This window comes from Melospiza melodia, chromosome 1 (genome assembly GCF_035770615.1).
Source record: "Melospiza melodia melodia isolate bMelMel2 chromosome 1, bMelMel2.pri, whole genome shotgun sequence".
Taxonomy (NCBI): Eukaryota; Metazoa; Chordata; class Aves; order Passeriformes; family Passerellidae; genus Melospiza; species Melospiza melodia.
The window spans coordinates 31,636,138-31,653,365 of NC_086194.1; the positions used below are offsets into that span (position 1 = coordinate 31,636,138).

The window sequence follows — 17,228 nt, forward strand, 5'->3', positions numbered from 1 at the left end:
CAGAGGTTTTTAAAACATTATAAAGTTTAAATTTTCAATTATCTATCATTTTTACACTGATTAAATCATTAAATCATGTGTTGGGAAACCTTTTTTTAAAGTATCTAGAACCTGTAACTTCCATGGTAAATGTTACACTTTGGTCCTTATATGAAGGGACTTTTGCTTTTTTCCTTTCTTTTTTTGTTTTCTTTTTTTTTTTTTTTTTTTTTTTTTTTTTTTTTTTTTTTTTGTTAGACTTTAGAATATTGGGTGCGGATCTGAATGAAAATGGGTGCTCTGAGGTGATGTGGCCAGCAAGAAAAAATGTAAAACTAGCACAGAAACTACATACCATTTTTTGAAGTTTAATCCTTATTTACATATCAAACTCTATTTTGACTTTCCACAGAAACTGATCTGTTTTATTTTTGGTTCATCCACTCCCCTTACAGGAATGACACCTCTCATGTTCTTACAGGAACGAGGACTGACAAAGGGACAACGATGCTCTGAAAAATAAACCAAGAATCTACAGAGAACTAGTGATTTCCACCCACACATGGGAAGAAGCTTAGGGACAGCATTATCTTGGCCTCCATTGTAAAAAAGAAAACACACAAGTAAACAGTAAACTCATAACTGTGCATTTCCAAGCTGTGATCATTGTGTATTTGCAGTATTCCATGGAGGACAGTTAATAGGTAAGGTTAAAGATCTAGTCATCCTCTTATGTCCTTTTGAGTGGTCCATGTGTCTGTGTCATCTGTGGCAGGCACAGTTATATTTGAGGTTATTACCTGGATCACACCTTTTGCAATCATAACTTCCCATGGCAGGTGTTAGGATAGCTTGTAAGGCAAGGAGCATGTCCCTGGTATCCTCTCACACTGCCTAAGGTGCTGGCTGTTCTGTCCTTTATTTTGGTTTGGTACCTGTATTTTTCTGTTCAGCAAGGTGCAGTTTTAGTTTAATTGGATGTAATGTAATCTTTGCCAATTTCAGAGTCAGCCAGGACACATCTGCAGATTAACTTCATGTGTTCTGTTTTCTCTTCCAAAGCCAAGTCATATAGTTCTGTTAATCATCTGTAGGAGTGTGGACACTTAGAAGATTGATAGGATTTAAATCAAGAAGGAATTGTAATGGCAATCTTTTCTGACCTTCTGTGTTGCACAGGCTATGACTTCACCCAGAAATTTAACATTAATGCTTCTGTTTCATCTATAGTCTGTCTCTCATACAACCATTGAGCCTTGAATTCAAGACCAGCCATGATGGAAAATGGTGCCAAAGAAGAAGTTTTATCAGAAACATTTTTCTTCAAACACAGTTAGAATCACTAAATTACTCTGCAATCTCTATTTCCCCTCACCTTCCAGTGATCATTAGTGTGTCATGTCACATGAGGATTATTTGCTGGTACAATATCACATTAGCTAAATTTTAATGAAAAAATAATTATCCTAGCTGTAACTTAATTTTGTAAAATGCTTTCCACTTATAATAAAAATATACGCTGTGGCAAATCCTAAGGTAGCTGTGTACTCTATTCAAGTACATGCTAACAGTGTGGCCTTAATTTTCATCCTCAGTTCATACTGACCTTATATACTGAACAATTCAATTACTCCTGACAGCCCCAACTCAGGTTAGAACTGTCTGTCCCCAAAAAATTCTCTGCTCCTTAGCAATATATTAATCCCATAGTCCCCCTCATGTCTTATCTGACTTCAGTCACAGCTGGTACCAGATGCTTCAGCAAAGGTGGAAATCATCTTTAAAGGAACATGTAATGGTGTGGCTGCAGGGGAAATTTCTGTGCAGCCTTAGAAAGTGACCAGTTTTTGTTCTGAGGTACAAAAGGTTACTTTTGTTATGAACTTTTATCCTGGCTAATGTAAAAGCACATACAATTCATATAAATATTTCATTTCTTTTTAAATCCTACAAATTTCTACAGCCAACTACTTCCAAGAGTTACTTATATATTATTTTAAAAAGAATCTCTATTTTAGCTTAAAGTATGAGCAGTAAAACCAATAACTACAGTTCCACTGGATCCTGGAATTAGACTAGAGAAGACTCACTGACATGAATAAAAAAAATTTCAGAAGTAGAGATATCTTTCAGAAGAAGGGATGAGTTTGTGTGAGGTGCTGCCCAAATACACATGCTCTTATGCCAAAATGAAAACATTGACAAAATGAATCACCTGAGGATAAGCAGGATATAAGAGGTGAGAAGATATATACGCAGACACGTATTTGAAACAATTACAAACATTAATATGCAACGTTTTCTTACTATTTCTAAATGTCCCCATCTGCCTCCATTCTTTCCTGATTTTGCACCTAAATATTTCTCGATTTATTTTAGTTGTCATTTTAGCAATGAGTCTAAAGCTGGTGAGAGAGGAGAGAGGATATGCAGTAAACACCACGCACAGGCTGCAATGTGCACACCATGTTTCAAGACTGAGGACAAAATCAGACGAAATTCTACCAGAGATGTTCAGAACCTTTGATAATTCTGGAAAACCACCCACCTCCTGTCCATATTCTCCATTTCTCCTACTTGCCCCCACACAGAGTTTGCCTGTGGGACTTTTCCATTCATTGGCCACTGCTCAGTGCAGCAGCTTAGCTATGGGCAGGAGAAACGATTTTCACTCATCAATCACCCAATTACAAACTTCTGCTTTTCAACTGTATGACACTTTGAGCTTCATCCATACAGGTTATTCAGAGCTAGAAATGAACTTTAATTTCTGTTAAACAGCACCAATGCTGTTTATGAACCATATCTTAACTTTCCCTTTCAACCTCTAACACCTAATTTCCTCCAAAGTTTCTCAGGAGGAACTTTCAGAAGTCCCAAGAAATATTTCCTACTTACTATCTACTGTATTCTACCTACTTTCTACCAGTTCCTAGTAATACATAACATAGGAAACCTCTGGGAAATAACAAGTGAGCTAATGGTTGTCAGGGGCAAATGTGGGAATTTTCTCTGAAAACTTCCAAAAATGTCAGACCTACTGTACTATTACAAAATATTTCATATGGACATTTGGTAACCCAAGGTCTTAAATCCAGGGTACAGAAAAGGGTAAAATTGTTGTGGAAGGAGTATGAGGAAGAAGATGCAAAGCTGCTTGAGATAGCTGCAGCAGCAGCAATCAGGACCTTGGGACTCTGTTAGGGAAGTGAGACACCGAGGAGTAGGTGGGGAAAGCAAGAGGCCTGTAAGTATCTGAGGATCCATTCAAAGTGACTGAGTGGAGGGAGGGTGAGAAGAAAAAATAAAAACTTTTTAATGCAGATGAGGAAGAAGGCAGAATGGGAGTAGTAGTCTTCAATGAGAAAATAAATTAAAAGAGAAAAAAAAATTTGAGGAAGAAGAAAATTAAAACACCTGAAGTGTAATACAGTGACTTCATGGGCACCTATGTTGGCTCTCAGCACTAAGTGGAGATTACATACCTTTTTCAAGTACCAGAGGGAAAAGTAGGAGACAGGTAACAAGAACAGAAGGAAATGGGTGGAGGTAAAATAAACACACGGAGTGCCAATGTTCTGTGGACAGTTTGACCTTGCAATAATAACAACAATAACAAAAAAAAGTGTGTGACTTGCTAAACTTCACAGTGGCTGTTGTTCCTCTGTATAAATAAAAGTGCTATTTGTGCATGTCACAAAGTATTCTGTGAAATGTGTGTTTTCAGAGTTCAGTTGACTCTGTCTGTGGATCTATACCTACATCTATCAATATGAAACCTGGTCTTCACCTATCCTCCATGGAGCTAGAAAACAACATAGCTTTAAAGATGCTATGACTGTTTTTGGGTGGGCTGCAGTCCTTTGTGAATATAAAGCTAATTAAAACAATATGCTCTTTTTTCTCTGTTAGTCACTGAAGGCAAACAGGAAAATGGCACACAGATTAGTAACAAAGGGTCAGGTCTTCAGTCCTTCAGGCCAAAGTCTCACTGAAATAAGGCTAATGAAATAACTCATCTAGCCTACTGTTCTTCTGTTTGTTCCTTTCAGAAATCAAGCCATGGTGCTTGTAAGTTCATGAAGTAATATCTGGAAAGTATTAATGACAGCATACAGAAGAATCCCAGGTAAATTTTATACTCCAAAGATAGACCACAGGGGACCTCACCTCTCTGAAGTCAGAAGGACTCTCAAAACAGTGTATTTGTCAAAAGAAAACACTGTCTAAAATATCAGTTCAGTCACATAAAAATGCATAGTGGAAATACCAAAAAATCTTAGTGAAACAATATTCTTTAAAACTCTTCATGTGACAACATCTGAAATGTTCTTCTTTCAGAATACATCTGTTCAGCTAAATATACTACTGGGGTTTTTAGTAATTACTTCCAGAAAGAGATTTTTAGACCATTTCAATAAACAACTTCAGCTTTGACCACTTGTTACAATACATATTTTTATGGTCTTAAGTATTCTAGAGGGACTACATAGATAATTTCTTATGCTTTCTTGTGTCTAGAAAAATCACCCTATTCTTTCTTAAACAGAGGACAGGGACACCTTTATGAGCCTCCCCACCGAGCCAATATACAGATCAGCTGCCTGCACTACAGATCTCTTTGGAAATTAATGTGTAGAACTTAAAGCATTGAGTTTAACCTAGTAAATCCTAAACAGAATGATACCTTCTCACCTGTGAAACAACTGCTCTTTCTGTCTCAACTGCTTGCTGACCATTTCTGTCGAGAACCCATCTGCACTGGCTTTTTTTTTTTTTTCTTGAATAGTCTGAAATATCTCAGGTTTATTGTCTTATAACACAGTCTTCTTCACTGGACTTGTCAGAAGCACCGAAGTATACAAAATCATGCTCTGGGATTTCAGGAGGATTACATACTCTATTTTTAATATTAAAAAAATTACAATTCAGTTGGTTATATAAACAAGGAAGAAAAGTGTACCAGTATGGTATTGCAAGTAATGTTCTCAGAAAAGCAGAAAGGAGAAATTTCTGCCACATAAGCCAGAAAAGAAAATAATTTTATAGTTAAAGTTTTCCAAATATATTATGAATAACAACAACATTTAGATGCAGTATGCATAAGTCACCAGGCTGAGTATATGGAAAATAAAAAGTGGAATTCCACCTGTCTCTGCATGACATTGACCAAACTGTTAACACTGAGAGGGTAAATGCAAAAAAGGTATTGGTTCAGATGCTGCCAGATAGTTTCATGCAGGCCTACTGAAGTTGCAAACCTAAGTAAGGTTTGTAAATTCACATAAAATGTCCACCTGAAATCAAAGTAAGCCTTCACAACAAATTAAATAGATTGTTGGACAATGTGGATTACTGTTTTACAGTAAAATTGACCATTTTCTCTTTGTGCCATATACTTCAGGAAGTTCAGTAGCATGCGCTAGTAACTAAGGTAGGTATTAATGAAAAAAATAATGAAAAATACTATTTTGGGGAGTAAAGATTTTTCTAGTTTGGAAACTGACATTGCCAGTTCTTACCAGAACTGAGGCTAGAAATCAAAAACAATGTGCACAGTTTTAATATCTTATAAGGAAATGCATCACATTTTTCATCACATTTGCTTTTTCAGAATTAGAAAATAAAAGCACATTTTGTTAAAAAAAATTGTGTACTGCATTAGGCAGCTGCAATTAAATGTAGAATTTTTCTGTATATAATAGACAGCATAAGTGGATTGTTCATAGTCTGCACTTCTGAGGAAAAGGCCTTCTTGGCAACTGGTTTTTTGGGAATAGTCATTGATTTTGAATTATTCCATCATTTTTAATTGATGAAATATAATGGATTTTCACAATATACTGACCTTTTTATATGAAACAGATGCAGTTTTAGATTCAAATATTGTATAAAGAAATGAACACAAGTTATGATAGCAAATGCAATTGTATCTGACAGACAAGCATATGATTCTTTTTGTTAGTTATACTGCAAAAAAATTCAAATTTTCATGTCAGTGGGATTGAGCGAAACCAACAAGTCCAAAACAATTACTATACTCTTGCAGGATTTTATACTATTAAAATAGGGAAGTTGGAGGAAAGTAGAATTAATTTAACAACACCAAAATGCTTTTTACGGGGATTTTAATTGTGTCTAAGATTCCATAATAACGTAAGAAATCGCAAGATTGAATAAATAATACTTTTCATTTTAAAAAAGCTTTGATACTAGTTGAAAAATACCATCAATCTTCCCTTTGCAGTCCTGGTTTGGACTCCCCCCAAGAAATGGCACATTAAAGATGGTTGGAAACATTCAACCAAAAAAGGAACATGGTTTTTGTAAGAAAAGTTTTGGGGTTTTTGACCAGCTCTAGTTAACATTCATTGCAGATGCAATATTTTCAAAGCTGTTTCCTGAAAAGAGAGACTATACACCAACAATGTGATAGACAATTGCATTTTGTTTCAATAAAGCAAATGTAAATACTGGAAAAAAGCCACAGTTATAACACTTCAAGAAATTTGGGATACATGTAATATAATAACACAGTTTCCACCACAAAAATATGTAGAATAACTTAGTTCGGAAAAAGCCCCCTGAGGCCCAACCATCCCTCTGCTCAAAACAGGTTCAATTAGTTCAGTCTGCTTGGGAACACGGTTCAGCTACGTTTCAACTCTCTCCAAGGACAGAGATTCCACAAACATTGCTTCAAGATTTCACAGCCCTGTGGATAGGACAATGGAGTGAGACTCTAAATCCATTTCCAGTTCCTTTAAATTCCTTGTTACAGGAGTTTAAGAGTTACATACTCTCATATGTGACCTTGGATGACTCCGTTTCTCCACTTGCAAGCCTAGAATTATTATTCAAAACTCCTGCCTAATTATATTATTGCATTATAAACACTGTCGAAATAACAATATATTCAAAGATACTATCACTGCAAGGTAAATGTTTTTAAGTCCTTGGATTTCACCATGAGAAGAATGAAGCTAAAGAAATAGGGCATTTCACATAAAGCAGTAGACTATGCTTTAAGCTCTTACAGCAGCCTCTAGACATTGAGGCCTAAACTATTTGTATCTTCAGTTCTTAGCTCTTTTATTGGTGATGTTATTCAAAGTGCATAGTTTTCACCCAACCCTGGCATCCTTTTCGTTATGTTTTCAGGGTTTAAGTTAATGACCAGAGTAGTTTCATTTTGGTAACCTTATTATCAGATTTTTATGAAAACTATCCATGTTTATTCTTCCACATTAAACTGCAGGTATTGTCTTTCTGCCCAGAATACCAAATCTTTGCATGATGTTCTCATCAGGAGCAGTGCATGTAATGACTGATTCCTACATGTATGATGAACAGCCTTTGCTTAGAAACTCAGAAGATAATTCATGCTGTTGAGGACATAGCCATTTTTTTATGCTGCTTATGATAATTTACATTCTGTCTAATAAATAGTTTCATACACAATGTATCTGTATGGGATATCATCTCTATCATTCCTCCCATCAGCACTACTTAGAACTATGCAGGTGAAAAATCCAAAATAGAGAGATCCCAGTTTCAGTCACTTTTGCTTCTGATGGCATTTTTTTAAAGATATTTCCTTGAATTTCTTGATGTATCATCTGAATCCTTTTTTTTTCCAGATACATTTGAATCACCATAAACTTGCAACATCATGATCTATAAACTAGACACTACAGTACCCAACAGGAGTAAATTGAGTTTATTTCACCCATCACCAGTGTATCCCATTTCAAACAGCACCCAACTGAGTTCTCAAGGGACATGTAGCTCTCCACCTACAGCGTTTGAGACTGTGACCTCTGAAATCATAGGGCTTTTAGGTTAAGAATGTCACAATCTTTGAAGTCCTGTAGATGCTGCATTTCTTTCTGAATGTCATTGCATATGGCTTTCTCACATCCCATATCCCCATTTGGGCTGTGACCACTCAAGGAATGATAGTCAGATGTCTGAAATGGGGAATTTTTCCAAAATGAAGCAAAAAACATGATACATCATTTAAAAACTCCCAAGAGTGGGACCACGAGATTGCTACATTGCCAGCTCTTCCTCAGCACTCTTGAACAAACCTACCGGTTCAGTTTCTGACCTCTGACATTCAGATGCTAAACTATTCATAGCTTCGCAAGGCTTAGCACAGGATCTGAAAAGGCTTCCGCAGCCCTTCATTCGTAAAGACAGTGAAACAGCACATTATTTACACTGGTTGCATTTGCAGGATTTATTAACGTTGTACCCCGCATAGGCAGACTTGGATGCAGCGCAGAGATCCTTTTAGGATCCTGCGTGCACTGTCATCTGCTGCCGGCATCAAAAATTAAGGATGCCCCAGGGCTGGCCCTCAGAGACCCGAGGTCGGCACACATACCCCGTAACGCCGCCGGGCGGGGGCCCGGCCACCGGCGTGTGACAGGGCGAGGTGCCCAGGTGGGTTTTACCTGCCGGCAAAACGCCTCCACCACCCAGAGCCTCCGCGGGGAGCGGAGCCCAGCCGAGGAGCACAGGGGCGGAGATGCAGGGAGCTCCTCCGGGGAGCGGAGCGGGGCCGGGCGGGGCGGCGGCCGAGGTCGCACCTTGGCCCGGTGGGGCTTTCCTGGCCCGCACGGCGCGGTACTTTCCGCACACGGTTAACCTTTGCGTTACTCCCACTGCGCCCGGAGGGGTGGAAACTCCGGGCAGAAATCATTCGGGGAGGGCGGTAAAGCAGGGGAGGCGGTTTTAGGTAGTGAAGTTTTGCCGGCCGCACCAGGGGCCGGCGTGCTGGTGCCAGCGGGAGGGCCCGGGGGAAACGGAGGCGCTCCTGGGGCCGGTGGGCAGCGCCGCGGGTTACGGAGGTCCGGACGGCGAGGGTCGCACAAGCAAGCGGCGGTGGGGTCACATGGAGCGAAGGCCGGCCCAGCCGGCGGAGCGGGGCGGAGCGGCTGCTACAGGGCCACGGCGGCGGGCGAAGTGCGGCGGGGGCCGGCGGCGCAGCGCTCTGCCCGCGGCCTTCGCCCGCCTCCCCGCCCGGGGGCAGCGGCCGTGCCGAGCTCGGGGAGCCGCGACCGAAGCCGGCGCCAAACAAAGGCGCGGGCGGGCGCAGTGACTTCACCGCCGGGCCCGCCCCCGCATTCCCGCCCGCGGAACCTGCCCCGCTGCCGTCTCCTGGCAACCTGCGGGGAGCTGCGGGCCCGGACAGCGCCGCGCAGCGCCGCCGGCCGCGGTCTCCGGCCCTCCCCTCCCCGTCCTCAGCAGACCCCGTCCGCCCGGCGCGGAGAGGCGGCCCCGGCGGCGGCTGGAGACGGCGGCGGGCAGCGCCCACCTGGCCCCGGCGGGGGCGGGCAGGGGGCGGCCGTCTCCGCCCCCCCCCGGCAGCCGCCCTCTCCGCCCGAGGGAGGTGCGGAGCCGCCGCCGCCGCACCCCGCGCGGTGCCAGGAGCCTCCCCGCGCCCCCCAGGCAGCGCGGGCGGCGAGGCGCCCCTGGCCCGCCGGGCTGGAGGCGGATGGAGGGAGCCAAGCTCCGCGCTCGGCCGGGGCCCCTCTGCCGCCGGGGGAGGGCCGGTCCTGGCGGGGCGCGGGGGCGCGGCAGGCGCTGCCCCCGAGATGCGGCGGCCCCCGCCCGCCCCTGCGAGCGCCCTACCTGTGCCGGGCCCGCCGCCGCCCCTCCCCCGGCCCCGCCGCCGCCGCCCCCGCGGGGGCCGGGACTGAGCGCGCCGCGGCGCCGAGACACGGCCCCGAGAAGAGGGAGCGGGAGCAGTGCCGGCCGCGGCGCATGATGTGGGTGCCGCTGCTGGCGTGCCTCACCGCGGGGATCGTCTCCGTGCCCAGGTGCCAGCGCGGCCCCGGAGCCTTCCTTGGGGCGGCCCGGCTGCTGGCGGCCGTGCCGGGACTCTGCCAGCGCTGTAAGTGTCCGAGCGCCTGGGGCTGCCCGCCGTGCCCCGGCTGGTTGGGGCTGTGGCTGGGTTCGGTTTTGGCGCGGGGTCGTGCGGGGGCGGGGGGCTTGCCCGGGCCCGGCGGCTGCCTTGGGGCGCAGCGCTGACAGCTGGGGTCGCCCGGCGCCACCGGCACTCGCCGGCCGGGCGGGCCGAGCTGGCGGGCGGACGGTACCTGCAGGGAGAGCCGGGCTGGAGCGGCTCCTGACCAAGCCTCGCACGGCCGGGGCCAGCCCAGGATTGAACTGCCCAAGCCGGGGGCGTCCCGCCTTTGGGGAGCCGTGGTAGCTCCCGGGAAGCCGGCGGGACTATCGCGCTCCGGGGTGCTGCGGGTCCTGAAGTGCACCCTCCGCAACACTCCGTGAAGCGGCACCCGCGCCCGCCCGGGGAACCGAGCTAGGGATGGACAGTTCTTGGGGATGGCAACACTTTGTTTTTACGTCGTTTCTATGGCATGCAATGGCAGGGTTAAATAGGGATAGAGCTACGAGAAGATTGTCTTCTGTTTACCTTGGGATAACGTGCATGTTGACAGTTTCCCGGGAGCTATGGTTCTCGGGTGAAAAGGGCTCTGGTAAATGTGGGTAACCCCTCGCGTTGTGGAATTGCTTCTCAAAGCCCCCAGCATAAGTTTTAATGTGTGCAGGCTGAGGGGGGTTTGTGCAAATGCACCTTAGGTAGTGCAGCAGTTGACAGAGCAAGCAGGTTAGTCTAGTATTTCATAAAGGATATTATTTAGCTAGCAATGATCATAAAAGTAGATCTGATTGTCAATCATCTTTCTGTATGTTTTTCTGCTTGTGGAATAATTGGCATTTCCCAGTTTAAGCCTGGAGCTGATTTAAAATGTTAACATGTAACCTCTGAAACTAAGATTTACAATGGGAACAATGTATTAGTCTTAAGTTCTTCATTGCATATGTGACAAATTCATGCCTAATTCAGTAGGATTTGCCCAGTGCTATTAAAAACAATGGAATAATTTGTTAACTTTCATAGGATAATTTATTTTACTTTTTTGGCTTCGTACTTTGAATTCAGAACCAAACTAAATGTCAATAGGAAAAATAAAATATATTATTAAATTTCTTATGAAACATGACATCTCGTGTGTAGTATCCCAGATTTTTTTTTTTTATACAGTGCAATTGAGTTGAAAGGCTAATTGAAACTTTATGAAGAGGATGGTTCTGTGCCTGAATGCAGTGTTGTGCTTGCTCATGAGTGTAGTTCCTGGGTACACACTAGTGCAAATAATGCATCAGAACTGAATGCCACAGGGGGGAGGTTGTGCATGGGGCTTTTGTGCCAAAAGATGCTTGCTGTCTTTGTTGTGCTTCATAGTGAAAATATATATGGGCAATGCGTCATGGGTTATGTGTTTATTGTGACAACAGCTCTCAGATTGGGCAGGCTGTAACTCACATAGACCTTGTTTTTTCCTTTTCATTTGAAACCTCTGCTAATTCATGAAAGCTGAAAGCACACTGAATTCTTTCCTTCATACATAATCACTTTACAGGCTACAGCCGCAGTTGAAGCAAGAAGAGCGTTTTGTTTTGTTTTTCTGTGAATGAACACGTGAAATTTTTTGTTATTATTAATGTTATTTGTGATTTTTTACATTTGGCTGTGGTAGCCAGTGCAGCACCACCTGGATTCTTTGAATGTCTGCAGGCTGCTTTGAGAGAGACTGGGCAGCAGCTCCATGTACAGATATTTGGCAGCATGGCTTTGTTCAAGCAGCCACTCCTCTCTGCTTCTGCATCGACAGTGCTGGGCATGGAGAAAAGCATCATGCTGTTCCTGTGCCATCAGCAAGTCCAGTTTATTTATGTGCAGAGTTGGCAGAACCTGCATATCTGTTGCACTGAATCTCCAGTTCTAAAAGAGACTGGAATTAATATGAAGTGTACATGGAACTCAAATTTATTTAATTCTTTTTGGAGCATTTGTGGCTCTTTAATTGAAAAATTGAGAGCTTTATACTACCTGAGGTATTTGTTCTGCAAACTGCAGTTTGAGACGAGAGTCATTGCTTGGGGATAAGTAAAGGTAGAATTTGGTGCAGGGTTTGAAGGTATAATGAGTGCAAAAGGAAATCTCACAATGCTGTAAATTTGCAATTCCCAAATTACAGGTCCTGTAAGCTCAGATAAAAAGAGTAGTGTTGCTGCCTTCTACAAAGAGCCCCTTGTTCAATAAGTCTCACCAAAAGGAAATTCAGTAAGCCAATTATAACAAATACCTGACCTAAGAATCAAGCTAGTTCTGTGGGGATTTCTACAGATCTGTGCATTTATGTTGGAGCATTAAACCTGACAAACTCCTAAAGGTGTAAACCAGTGAACTGAATAAAAGCTGGATTCTGCAGCAAAAGCATGTGTATGCATTGTGCTAACCAGTTGAGTAAGTGCTTACTTCAGTGAAGACAGTTCCCTTGCCTTGTTCAGAAACCAACTGCTGAAACTCTTATTTTTTACCTGCTGTATAAGCGCAGGGGTTATGTGGGGTTCAAGTACTGAAGAATGACTGATTGGTCAGGGTTAATAGATGACATTAGTTCAAATCTCCAGTGTCCCAAAACCAGTTATAATTAATATTAAAACATGAAAATGAAGGTATTTGGTGCTTTCCAAAATACCCAGGGAGTTATTCCTCTATGAAGCTCAAATAAACAGAGTGTACTTGTGATGTGCAAAGAGGAATGGGATGGAATGAAAATCTTTATGTCTGAACTAAAAGTTGGGGAACAGTCATGCAGCAATTCTCTTAGATAATTGTGTTTGACAGGTCTCTTTAATATACCAACTTTAAATGTTTGTATTTTCAGTCTTCTTGAGAGTGTGATTTGGAAAGACCACTGGGGAAAGTGGGGGATCTGTGATCATGAAGGGGTCAGTTGTTAATTGATTTATGCCAATTGCATGACTTCTGATTCATTAATTTTCTCCCATCAAGGTCTTTGGTGCTTCGCCAGTCTGGTCACATCAGATTTCCATGTGACCCCTCTAGTAAGAAAGTTTTATAAACCATTACTCGTGTTACTTCTCAAAGGAATAAGAAAAGCTATTCAAGCCACCCATGGAAGTTTTTGAAGAGAGGTGATCGAGAAATGTCTCATGACACACACACAAGCACACAATAAAGTCTGAAATAAAAGATATATCATGATAGCTTTAATTGGTGTTTGTCTGTTAATTCTCTTGTGTACCCATGCGGCCCATTTTCTATTGAGTCTCAGTGGAAGAAGCTGTGTTATATGGAATACCCAACACTGAGCCAGTTTGGCATTTCCTGAGGCTTAAAACAATGCAAGAAGAAGAGACGACCCATTTTCCATTTCCTGAGTCTGCCTGGGTGATCTGCTCCTGAGGGCTAATGGACCATCTTTGGGAAAGCCAACCTTTTGGAAACCAGCATTTGGGGAAAAACAACCTGGCAGTTTGAGCAGGCTGTAAGTTGCAGTTCTGAGTAATAGTGAGGGAGAGGTTTGTTTATGTGCACATTGCTCAAGGAGCATATTTTGCCAATGACATGAATACATTTGCTTTGCAAATTGTACACTTCTCATAATCGGTTGCAATTTCATGTCTCTGGGGGGCTTCTGTGGTAAGGTGTTTTTTTTTTATTTTATGGTTTTTACAAGTTGAATGAAACTCATTGCATGTGTAGTGTTTACAATGTTTTCATGCTACAGGTGTTTGAGATGAGGCTGGGGAAAGAGAGGAGAGGGGCAGTTTATGAACTAGAAGAGCAATAACCATTCTCTTGGTGCTCTGGAAAGGTTGCCTCTGTTAGTTTGGATATGCTGTTGCTGAGGAAAGTTGTCAAGGCAGTCTGAAGAGTGCATGCATCAGAAATACTCTCTACAGTTTGAAGAGGCAGTTGCTTCTTTTTGGGCCTTTAAACTTTCAAGGACTGGAACTGCAACAACTGAGAAAAGAAAAATTACACCCCATTAGTAAAGAGGCTTAAATGAATAAATTTGATTTTCCATACAATCTAAGTTTAATTTACTTCACTTCCCCAGACCATCGGAAAGATGTCAGAATGTGAACTTCATGGAAGCTAAAGAAAATGTTCACTAAATTACCCCCATTCCACAAGCAGACATTAAAATGTCATATTATAACCACCCTTATACTTTATAGAGCACTTAAATACCGGTAATAATTTTCAAATCCCTGTGAAGAATTTGTGATGACTTATCCATGTTGTGTCTTGAGTTTGGGACAATTAGAACTAATTACCATAGGAGAATTAAAATGGAAGATATTTTATTTAGAAATTGTGTAAGTTGACATGGGCTGCTGATATTTATCAAGACTTTTTAATAACAGTTAACAGTTGGACCAGAGGATTTAAAGGATCTTTTCCAGCCTAAATGATGCTATGATTCAAGGAGGTACTCCTGTGCCTACGTGTGCCTTTCTTATCCTCATCTCTGAAAAGTTCCCCCACTTATATGAAGGTGGAATCATTCAGGACAAAAACTCAAAGAGAAGCCTCAGACAGGTGCATATAAACTCAAGTTTTTCATGAGATATATATCAATGTAGAGGATTACTGGTGGACTTGGCAGTATTTGGTTGATCTTAGTGGTCCTTTCCAACCTAAATTAGTCTGATTCTATGCTATGATTCTGTGAATAGGTCTGATGTAAGGAACATTAACCTTAATTTATAAATTAAATCTGCATTACCTACATGATTATTTTTTTTCAACAATGTATATTTTAAAAACTGATTATAGAAAAAGTGTACTTTCTGAGTTCAGGATAGGTGTATCTAAGGCAGTGATTGGGATTTAATGAATTCTGTCAGGGTAAGAAGAACAAGTGGAATAGCTTGGTGTTCTGAACTTTAAAGTTTGTTTAGTGTTCTTAAAATATATAAATGGCACTAAAGTCATATGTTATATTTTCAAAACTTATATCTGTGAACTATTCAGAGCTTTTGCTGTAACTGGTAATCTAGACATCTTGGTATAAATTTGACTTCTCAAGATGAATTTACTGAAAACAGAAGAGTGGAGAAGGATATAGTTTCCGTTTTGTTAATAAACTTTCTTTGTTTTGGGTTTTTTTTTAAATAAAATTCTTAACACCTCAGTGCTTCTCATTCTACTTGCAACCTCCTTTTCAGCAAAATCTTGTTCTCAAAGTTCCTGTATCTCCTCTACTAATTGCTGACTTCTGTTTAACCAGTGGAAAGCTGTAATAATTCTTTCTCATCTGCTTAAGCAAACATAATTTTTGATGGACAAAGTAGGATATGGTCTGTTATTCTTTTCTAAGTACTTGAACTTCATTAATTTTTTTCCTTTTGACAGTTTACATAAATGGACTTGGGCTATTTAGTTTAACTTTTGGGAAGGAAGTGGGGCTCTAATGAATTAGTTCACTGTACACTGTAATGGAACCTTTCTCCAAGAAGAAAAGTAAGCTTCTTGCCAGCCATTCAGGATTCCCCCTTGTTCTGGTGGCAGAACAAGAATAACCCCTTGAGCAAAATGTAAGTGTTTCAGGATGATCAGAATTTACAGCATTAGAAAGCTGCCAAAAAAGCAACTTCTAGCTGAGGCTAAATTGGCCTAAATTGAAAACTTTGCAAAGCTCATAATTGACTTTTTTCTTTATATGTTTCTCTGCTTCCCATGACTTCATTGTCATATGCCTGTGGTAACTTCTTGGTATTTACCCATGGTGACAATAATAATGAGTCTGAAGTATTTATGGTCATCAAAAGATGCTGAGACAAATATTTTAACTATGGTTATTGGAGAAAGAAATTTCTGTACCTTTAGGCAGGTCAAATGATGTTCCTGCATGTTTGATTTTCATTTTACTTCAGGCCTCTTCTCTGCCCACTGATTTGGGAGTTAGGTTGTTAGCAGCAGTAGTTCATTGGGTTCAAATATTGAAGACTGGTATTTTTGGTGTTTTGCTGTTGTAGCAGTGTTATGAATACAGCTGCATGGTGTATGGTGACATCACAAAAGTAGTCCAAGTCTGATTAAACCAGTAGCTGCCCTTTCTAAAATAAATTCTGTTCCTTCTCTATGTTCAAGGGAATTAGGCTAAGTGAATTCTGTTTGTTCTATACTTGAGAGTACAATTTATTTCCACCTTATCTCTGCAGGGTGGAAAGGGTTAGTACTGTGCTGAGGACAACTTGCTTCTCTCAGATGGGAGCTTCTTCCCAAAATCAACCAAGTTCCCATCTTTTTCCTCAAACAAGACTACCAGGAAATAAGAAAACTTGTAACAACTTACACAATGGCACGAATGACACAAAGTAACTAAATAAAACTAATGACATCAGCAAGCAGCCTCTTCCAAGCTAAGCAGAGTTGTTGGAGTGCATTTTGCTGTTAGAAATGTTGTGGCATTACTTCAGAACATTAAATAAACCACTACCTGTTTAAAGCCTAGAATTTGCCCGTTTGAAGTCTGTCCCTTGAGAGAGCATTTAAGCTGCACCTGCAGACCCTACACAAATGTGAATACTTCTTTGAAAGAGCAGAAGGAGAAGCTTGCATTCAAACAGTCTGTGAGCACCTGTAGTTTACTTATAATTAGTATGTGAGTCCGTATATTTTATAGCCCACTGCCATATTTTGTGTAATCTTTGCCCCCAAATTATAAAATTTAACAGGCTAAACCTAAAATAGATGTTGTACAGTGTCTGTTCCTAGACAGGTTGGTTGGGTTTTGAGGTTTTTAATTATGAAAAAAATCCCAGAAAGTTTTTTACCAATTTGTCTCAGGGACAATAACCATCTTTGGAGATTGAAAATCTTCAAAGATGGTTATTGTCCCTGAGACAAATATTGAAAAGCTCATTACTGAAATAACAAATACCGTAGACTTGGTATTCTAGAAAACAGTAACATTTTTGAAATAGCCCTCTTGAATAAATGCTCCTCCCAATCTTGTGGACTACATACAAATCCTTAAGGAATGGTGGTTATCCTCTCTGATACCAGTCTTAGCTTTTATTTCATATTCTTGAGGTTTTCTCATTGCAAGTGTAAACTATGTATGCTCAATGTCTCTCTAATCCACACGTGCATAGCTTTTGGTTTGTTTCAGGAAAATCTTGTGTAAAAGCACAATTCAGTTTATCATTTTGTGTTCAGAGCTGAGGGACTTGTTCCCCTAGGTTGTCAGCTTTGGGAATTTCGAACTAGAATAGATTTGTTCCAAACCACCATGTTTGCAGATAAAAGAGAATGAAGTAAGCTATTTGCATTGCTATGGACTAAGAATCTATCAGGTTGTCTTTGGTGACACTGTGTGGGAAGAAATAGCCCT

General features: G+C 41.6%; 1 protein-coding gene and 1 long non-coding RNA gene across 3 annotated transcripts in view; one reads left to right on the forward strand and one right to left on the reverse strand.

Moving 5' to 3' along the window:
* The first annotated feature begins 9,718 nt into the window (after positions 1–9,718).
* The window catches only part of ITGB8 (integrin subunit beta 8), a 48,234-nt gene continuing 40,724 nt past the window's right edge, over positions 9,719–17,228 (forward strand). Inside the window, exon 1 of one of the 2 annotated variants that reach the window (XM_063152887.1) lies at positions 9,719–9,880. In XM_063152887.1, coding sequence (XP_063008957.1) covers positions 9,751–9,880 — 130 coding nt within the window. In that variant the 5' untranslated portion in view covers positions 9,719–9,750. The remainder of the gene's footprint in view (positions 9,881–17,228) is intronic. The other variant, XM_063152897.1, reaches the window with a different exon arrangement.
* LOC134416358 (uncharacterized) overlaps positions 13,068–17,228 on the reverse strand; it is a 36,410-nt gene continuing 32,249 nt past the window's right edge. The window contains exon 2 of the long non-coding RNA XR_010027245.1: positions 13,068–13,846. This is a non-coding gene — a long non-coding RNA (uncharacterized LOC134416358). The remainder of the gene's footprint in view (positions 13,847–17,228) is intronic.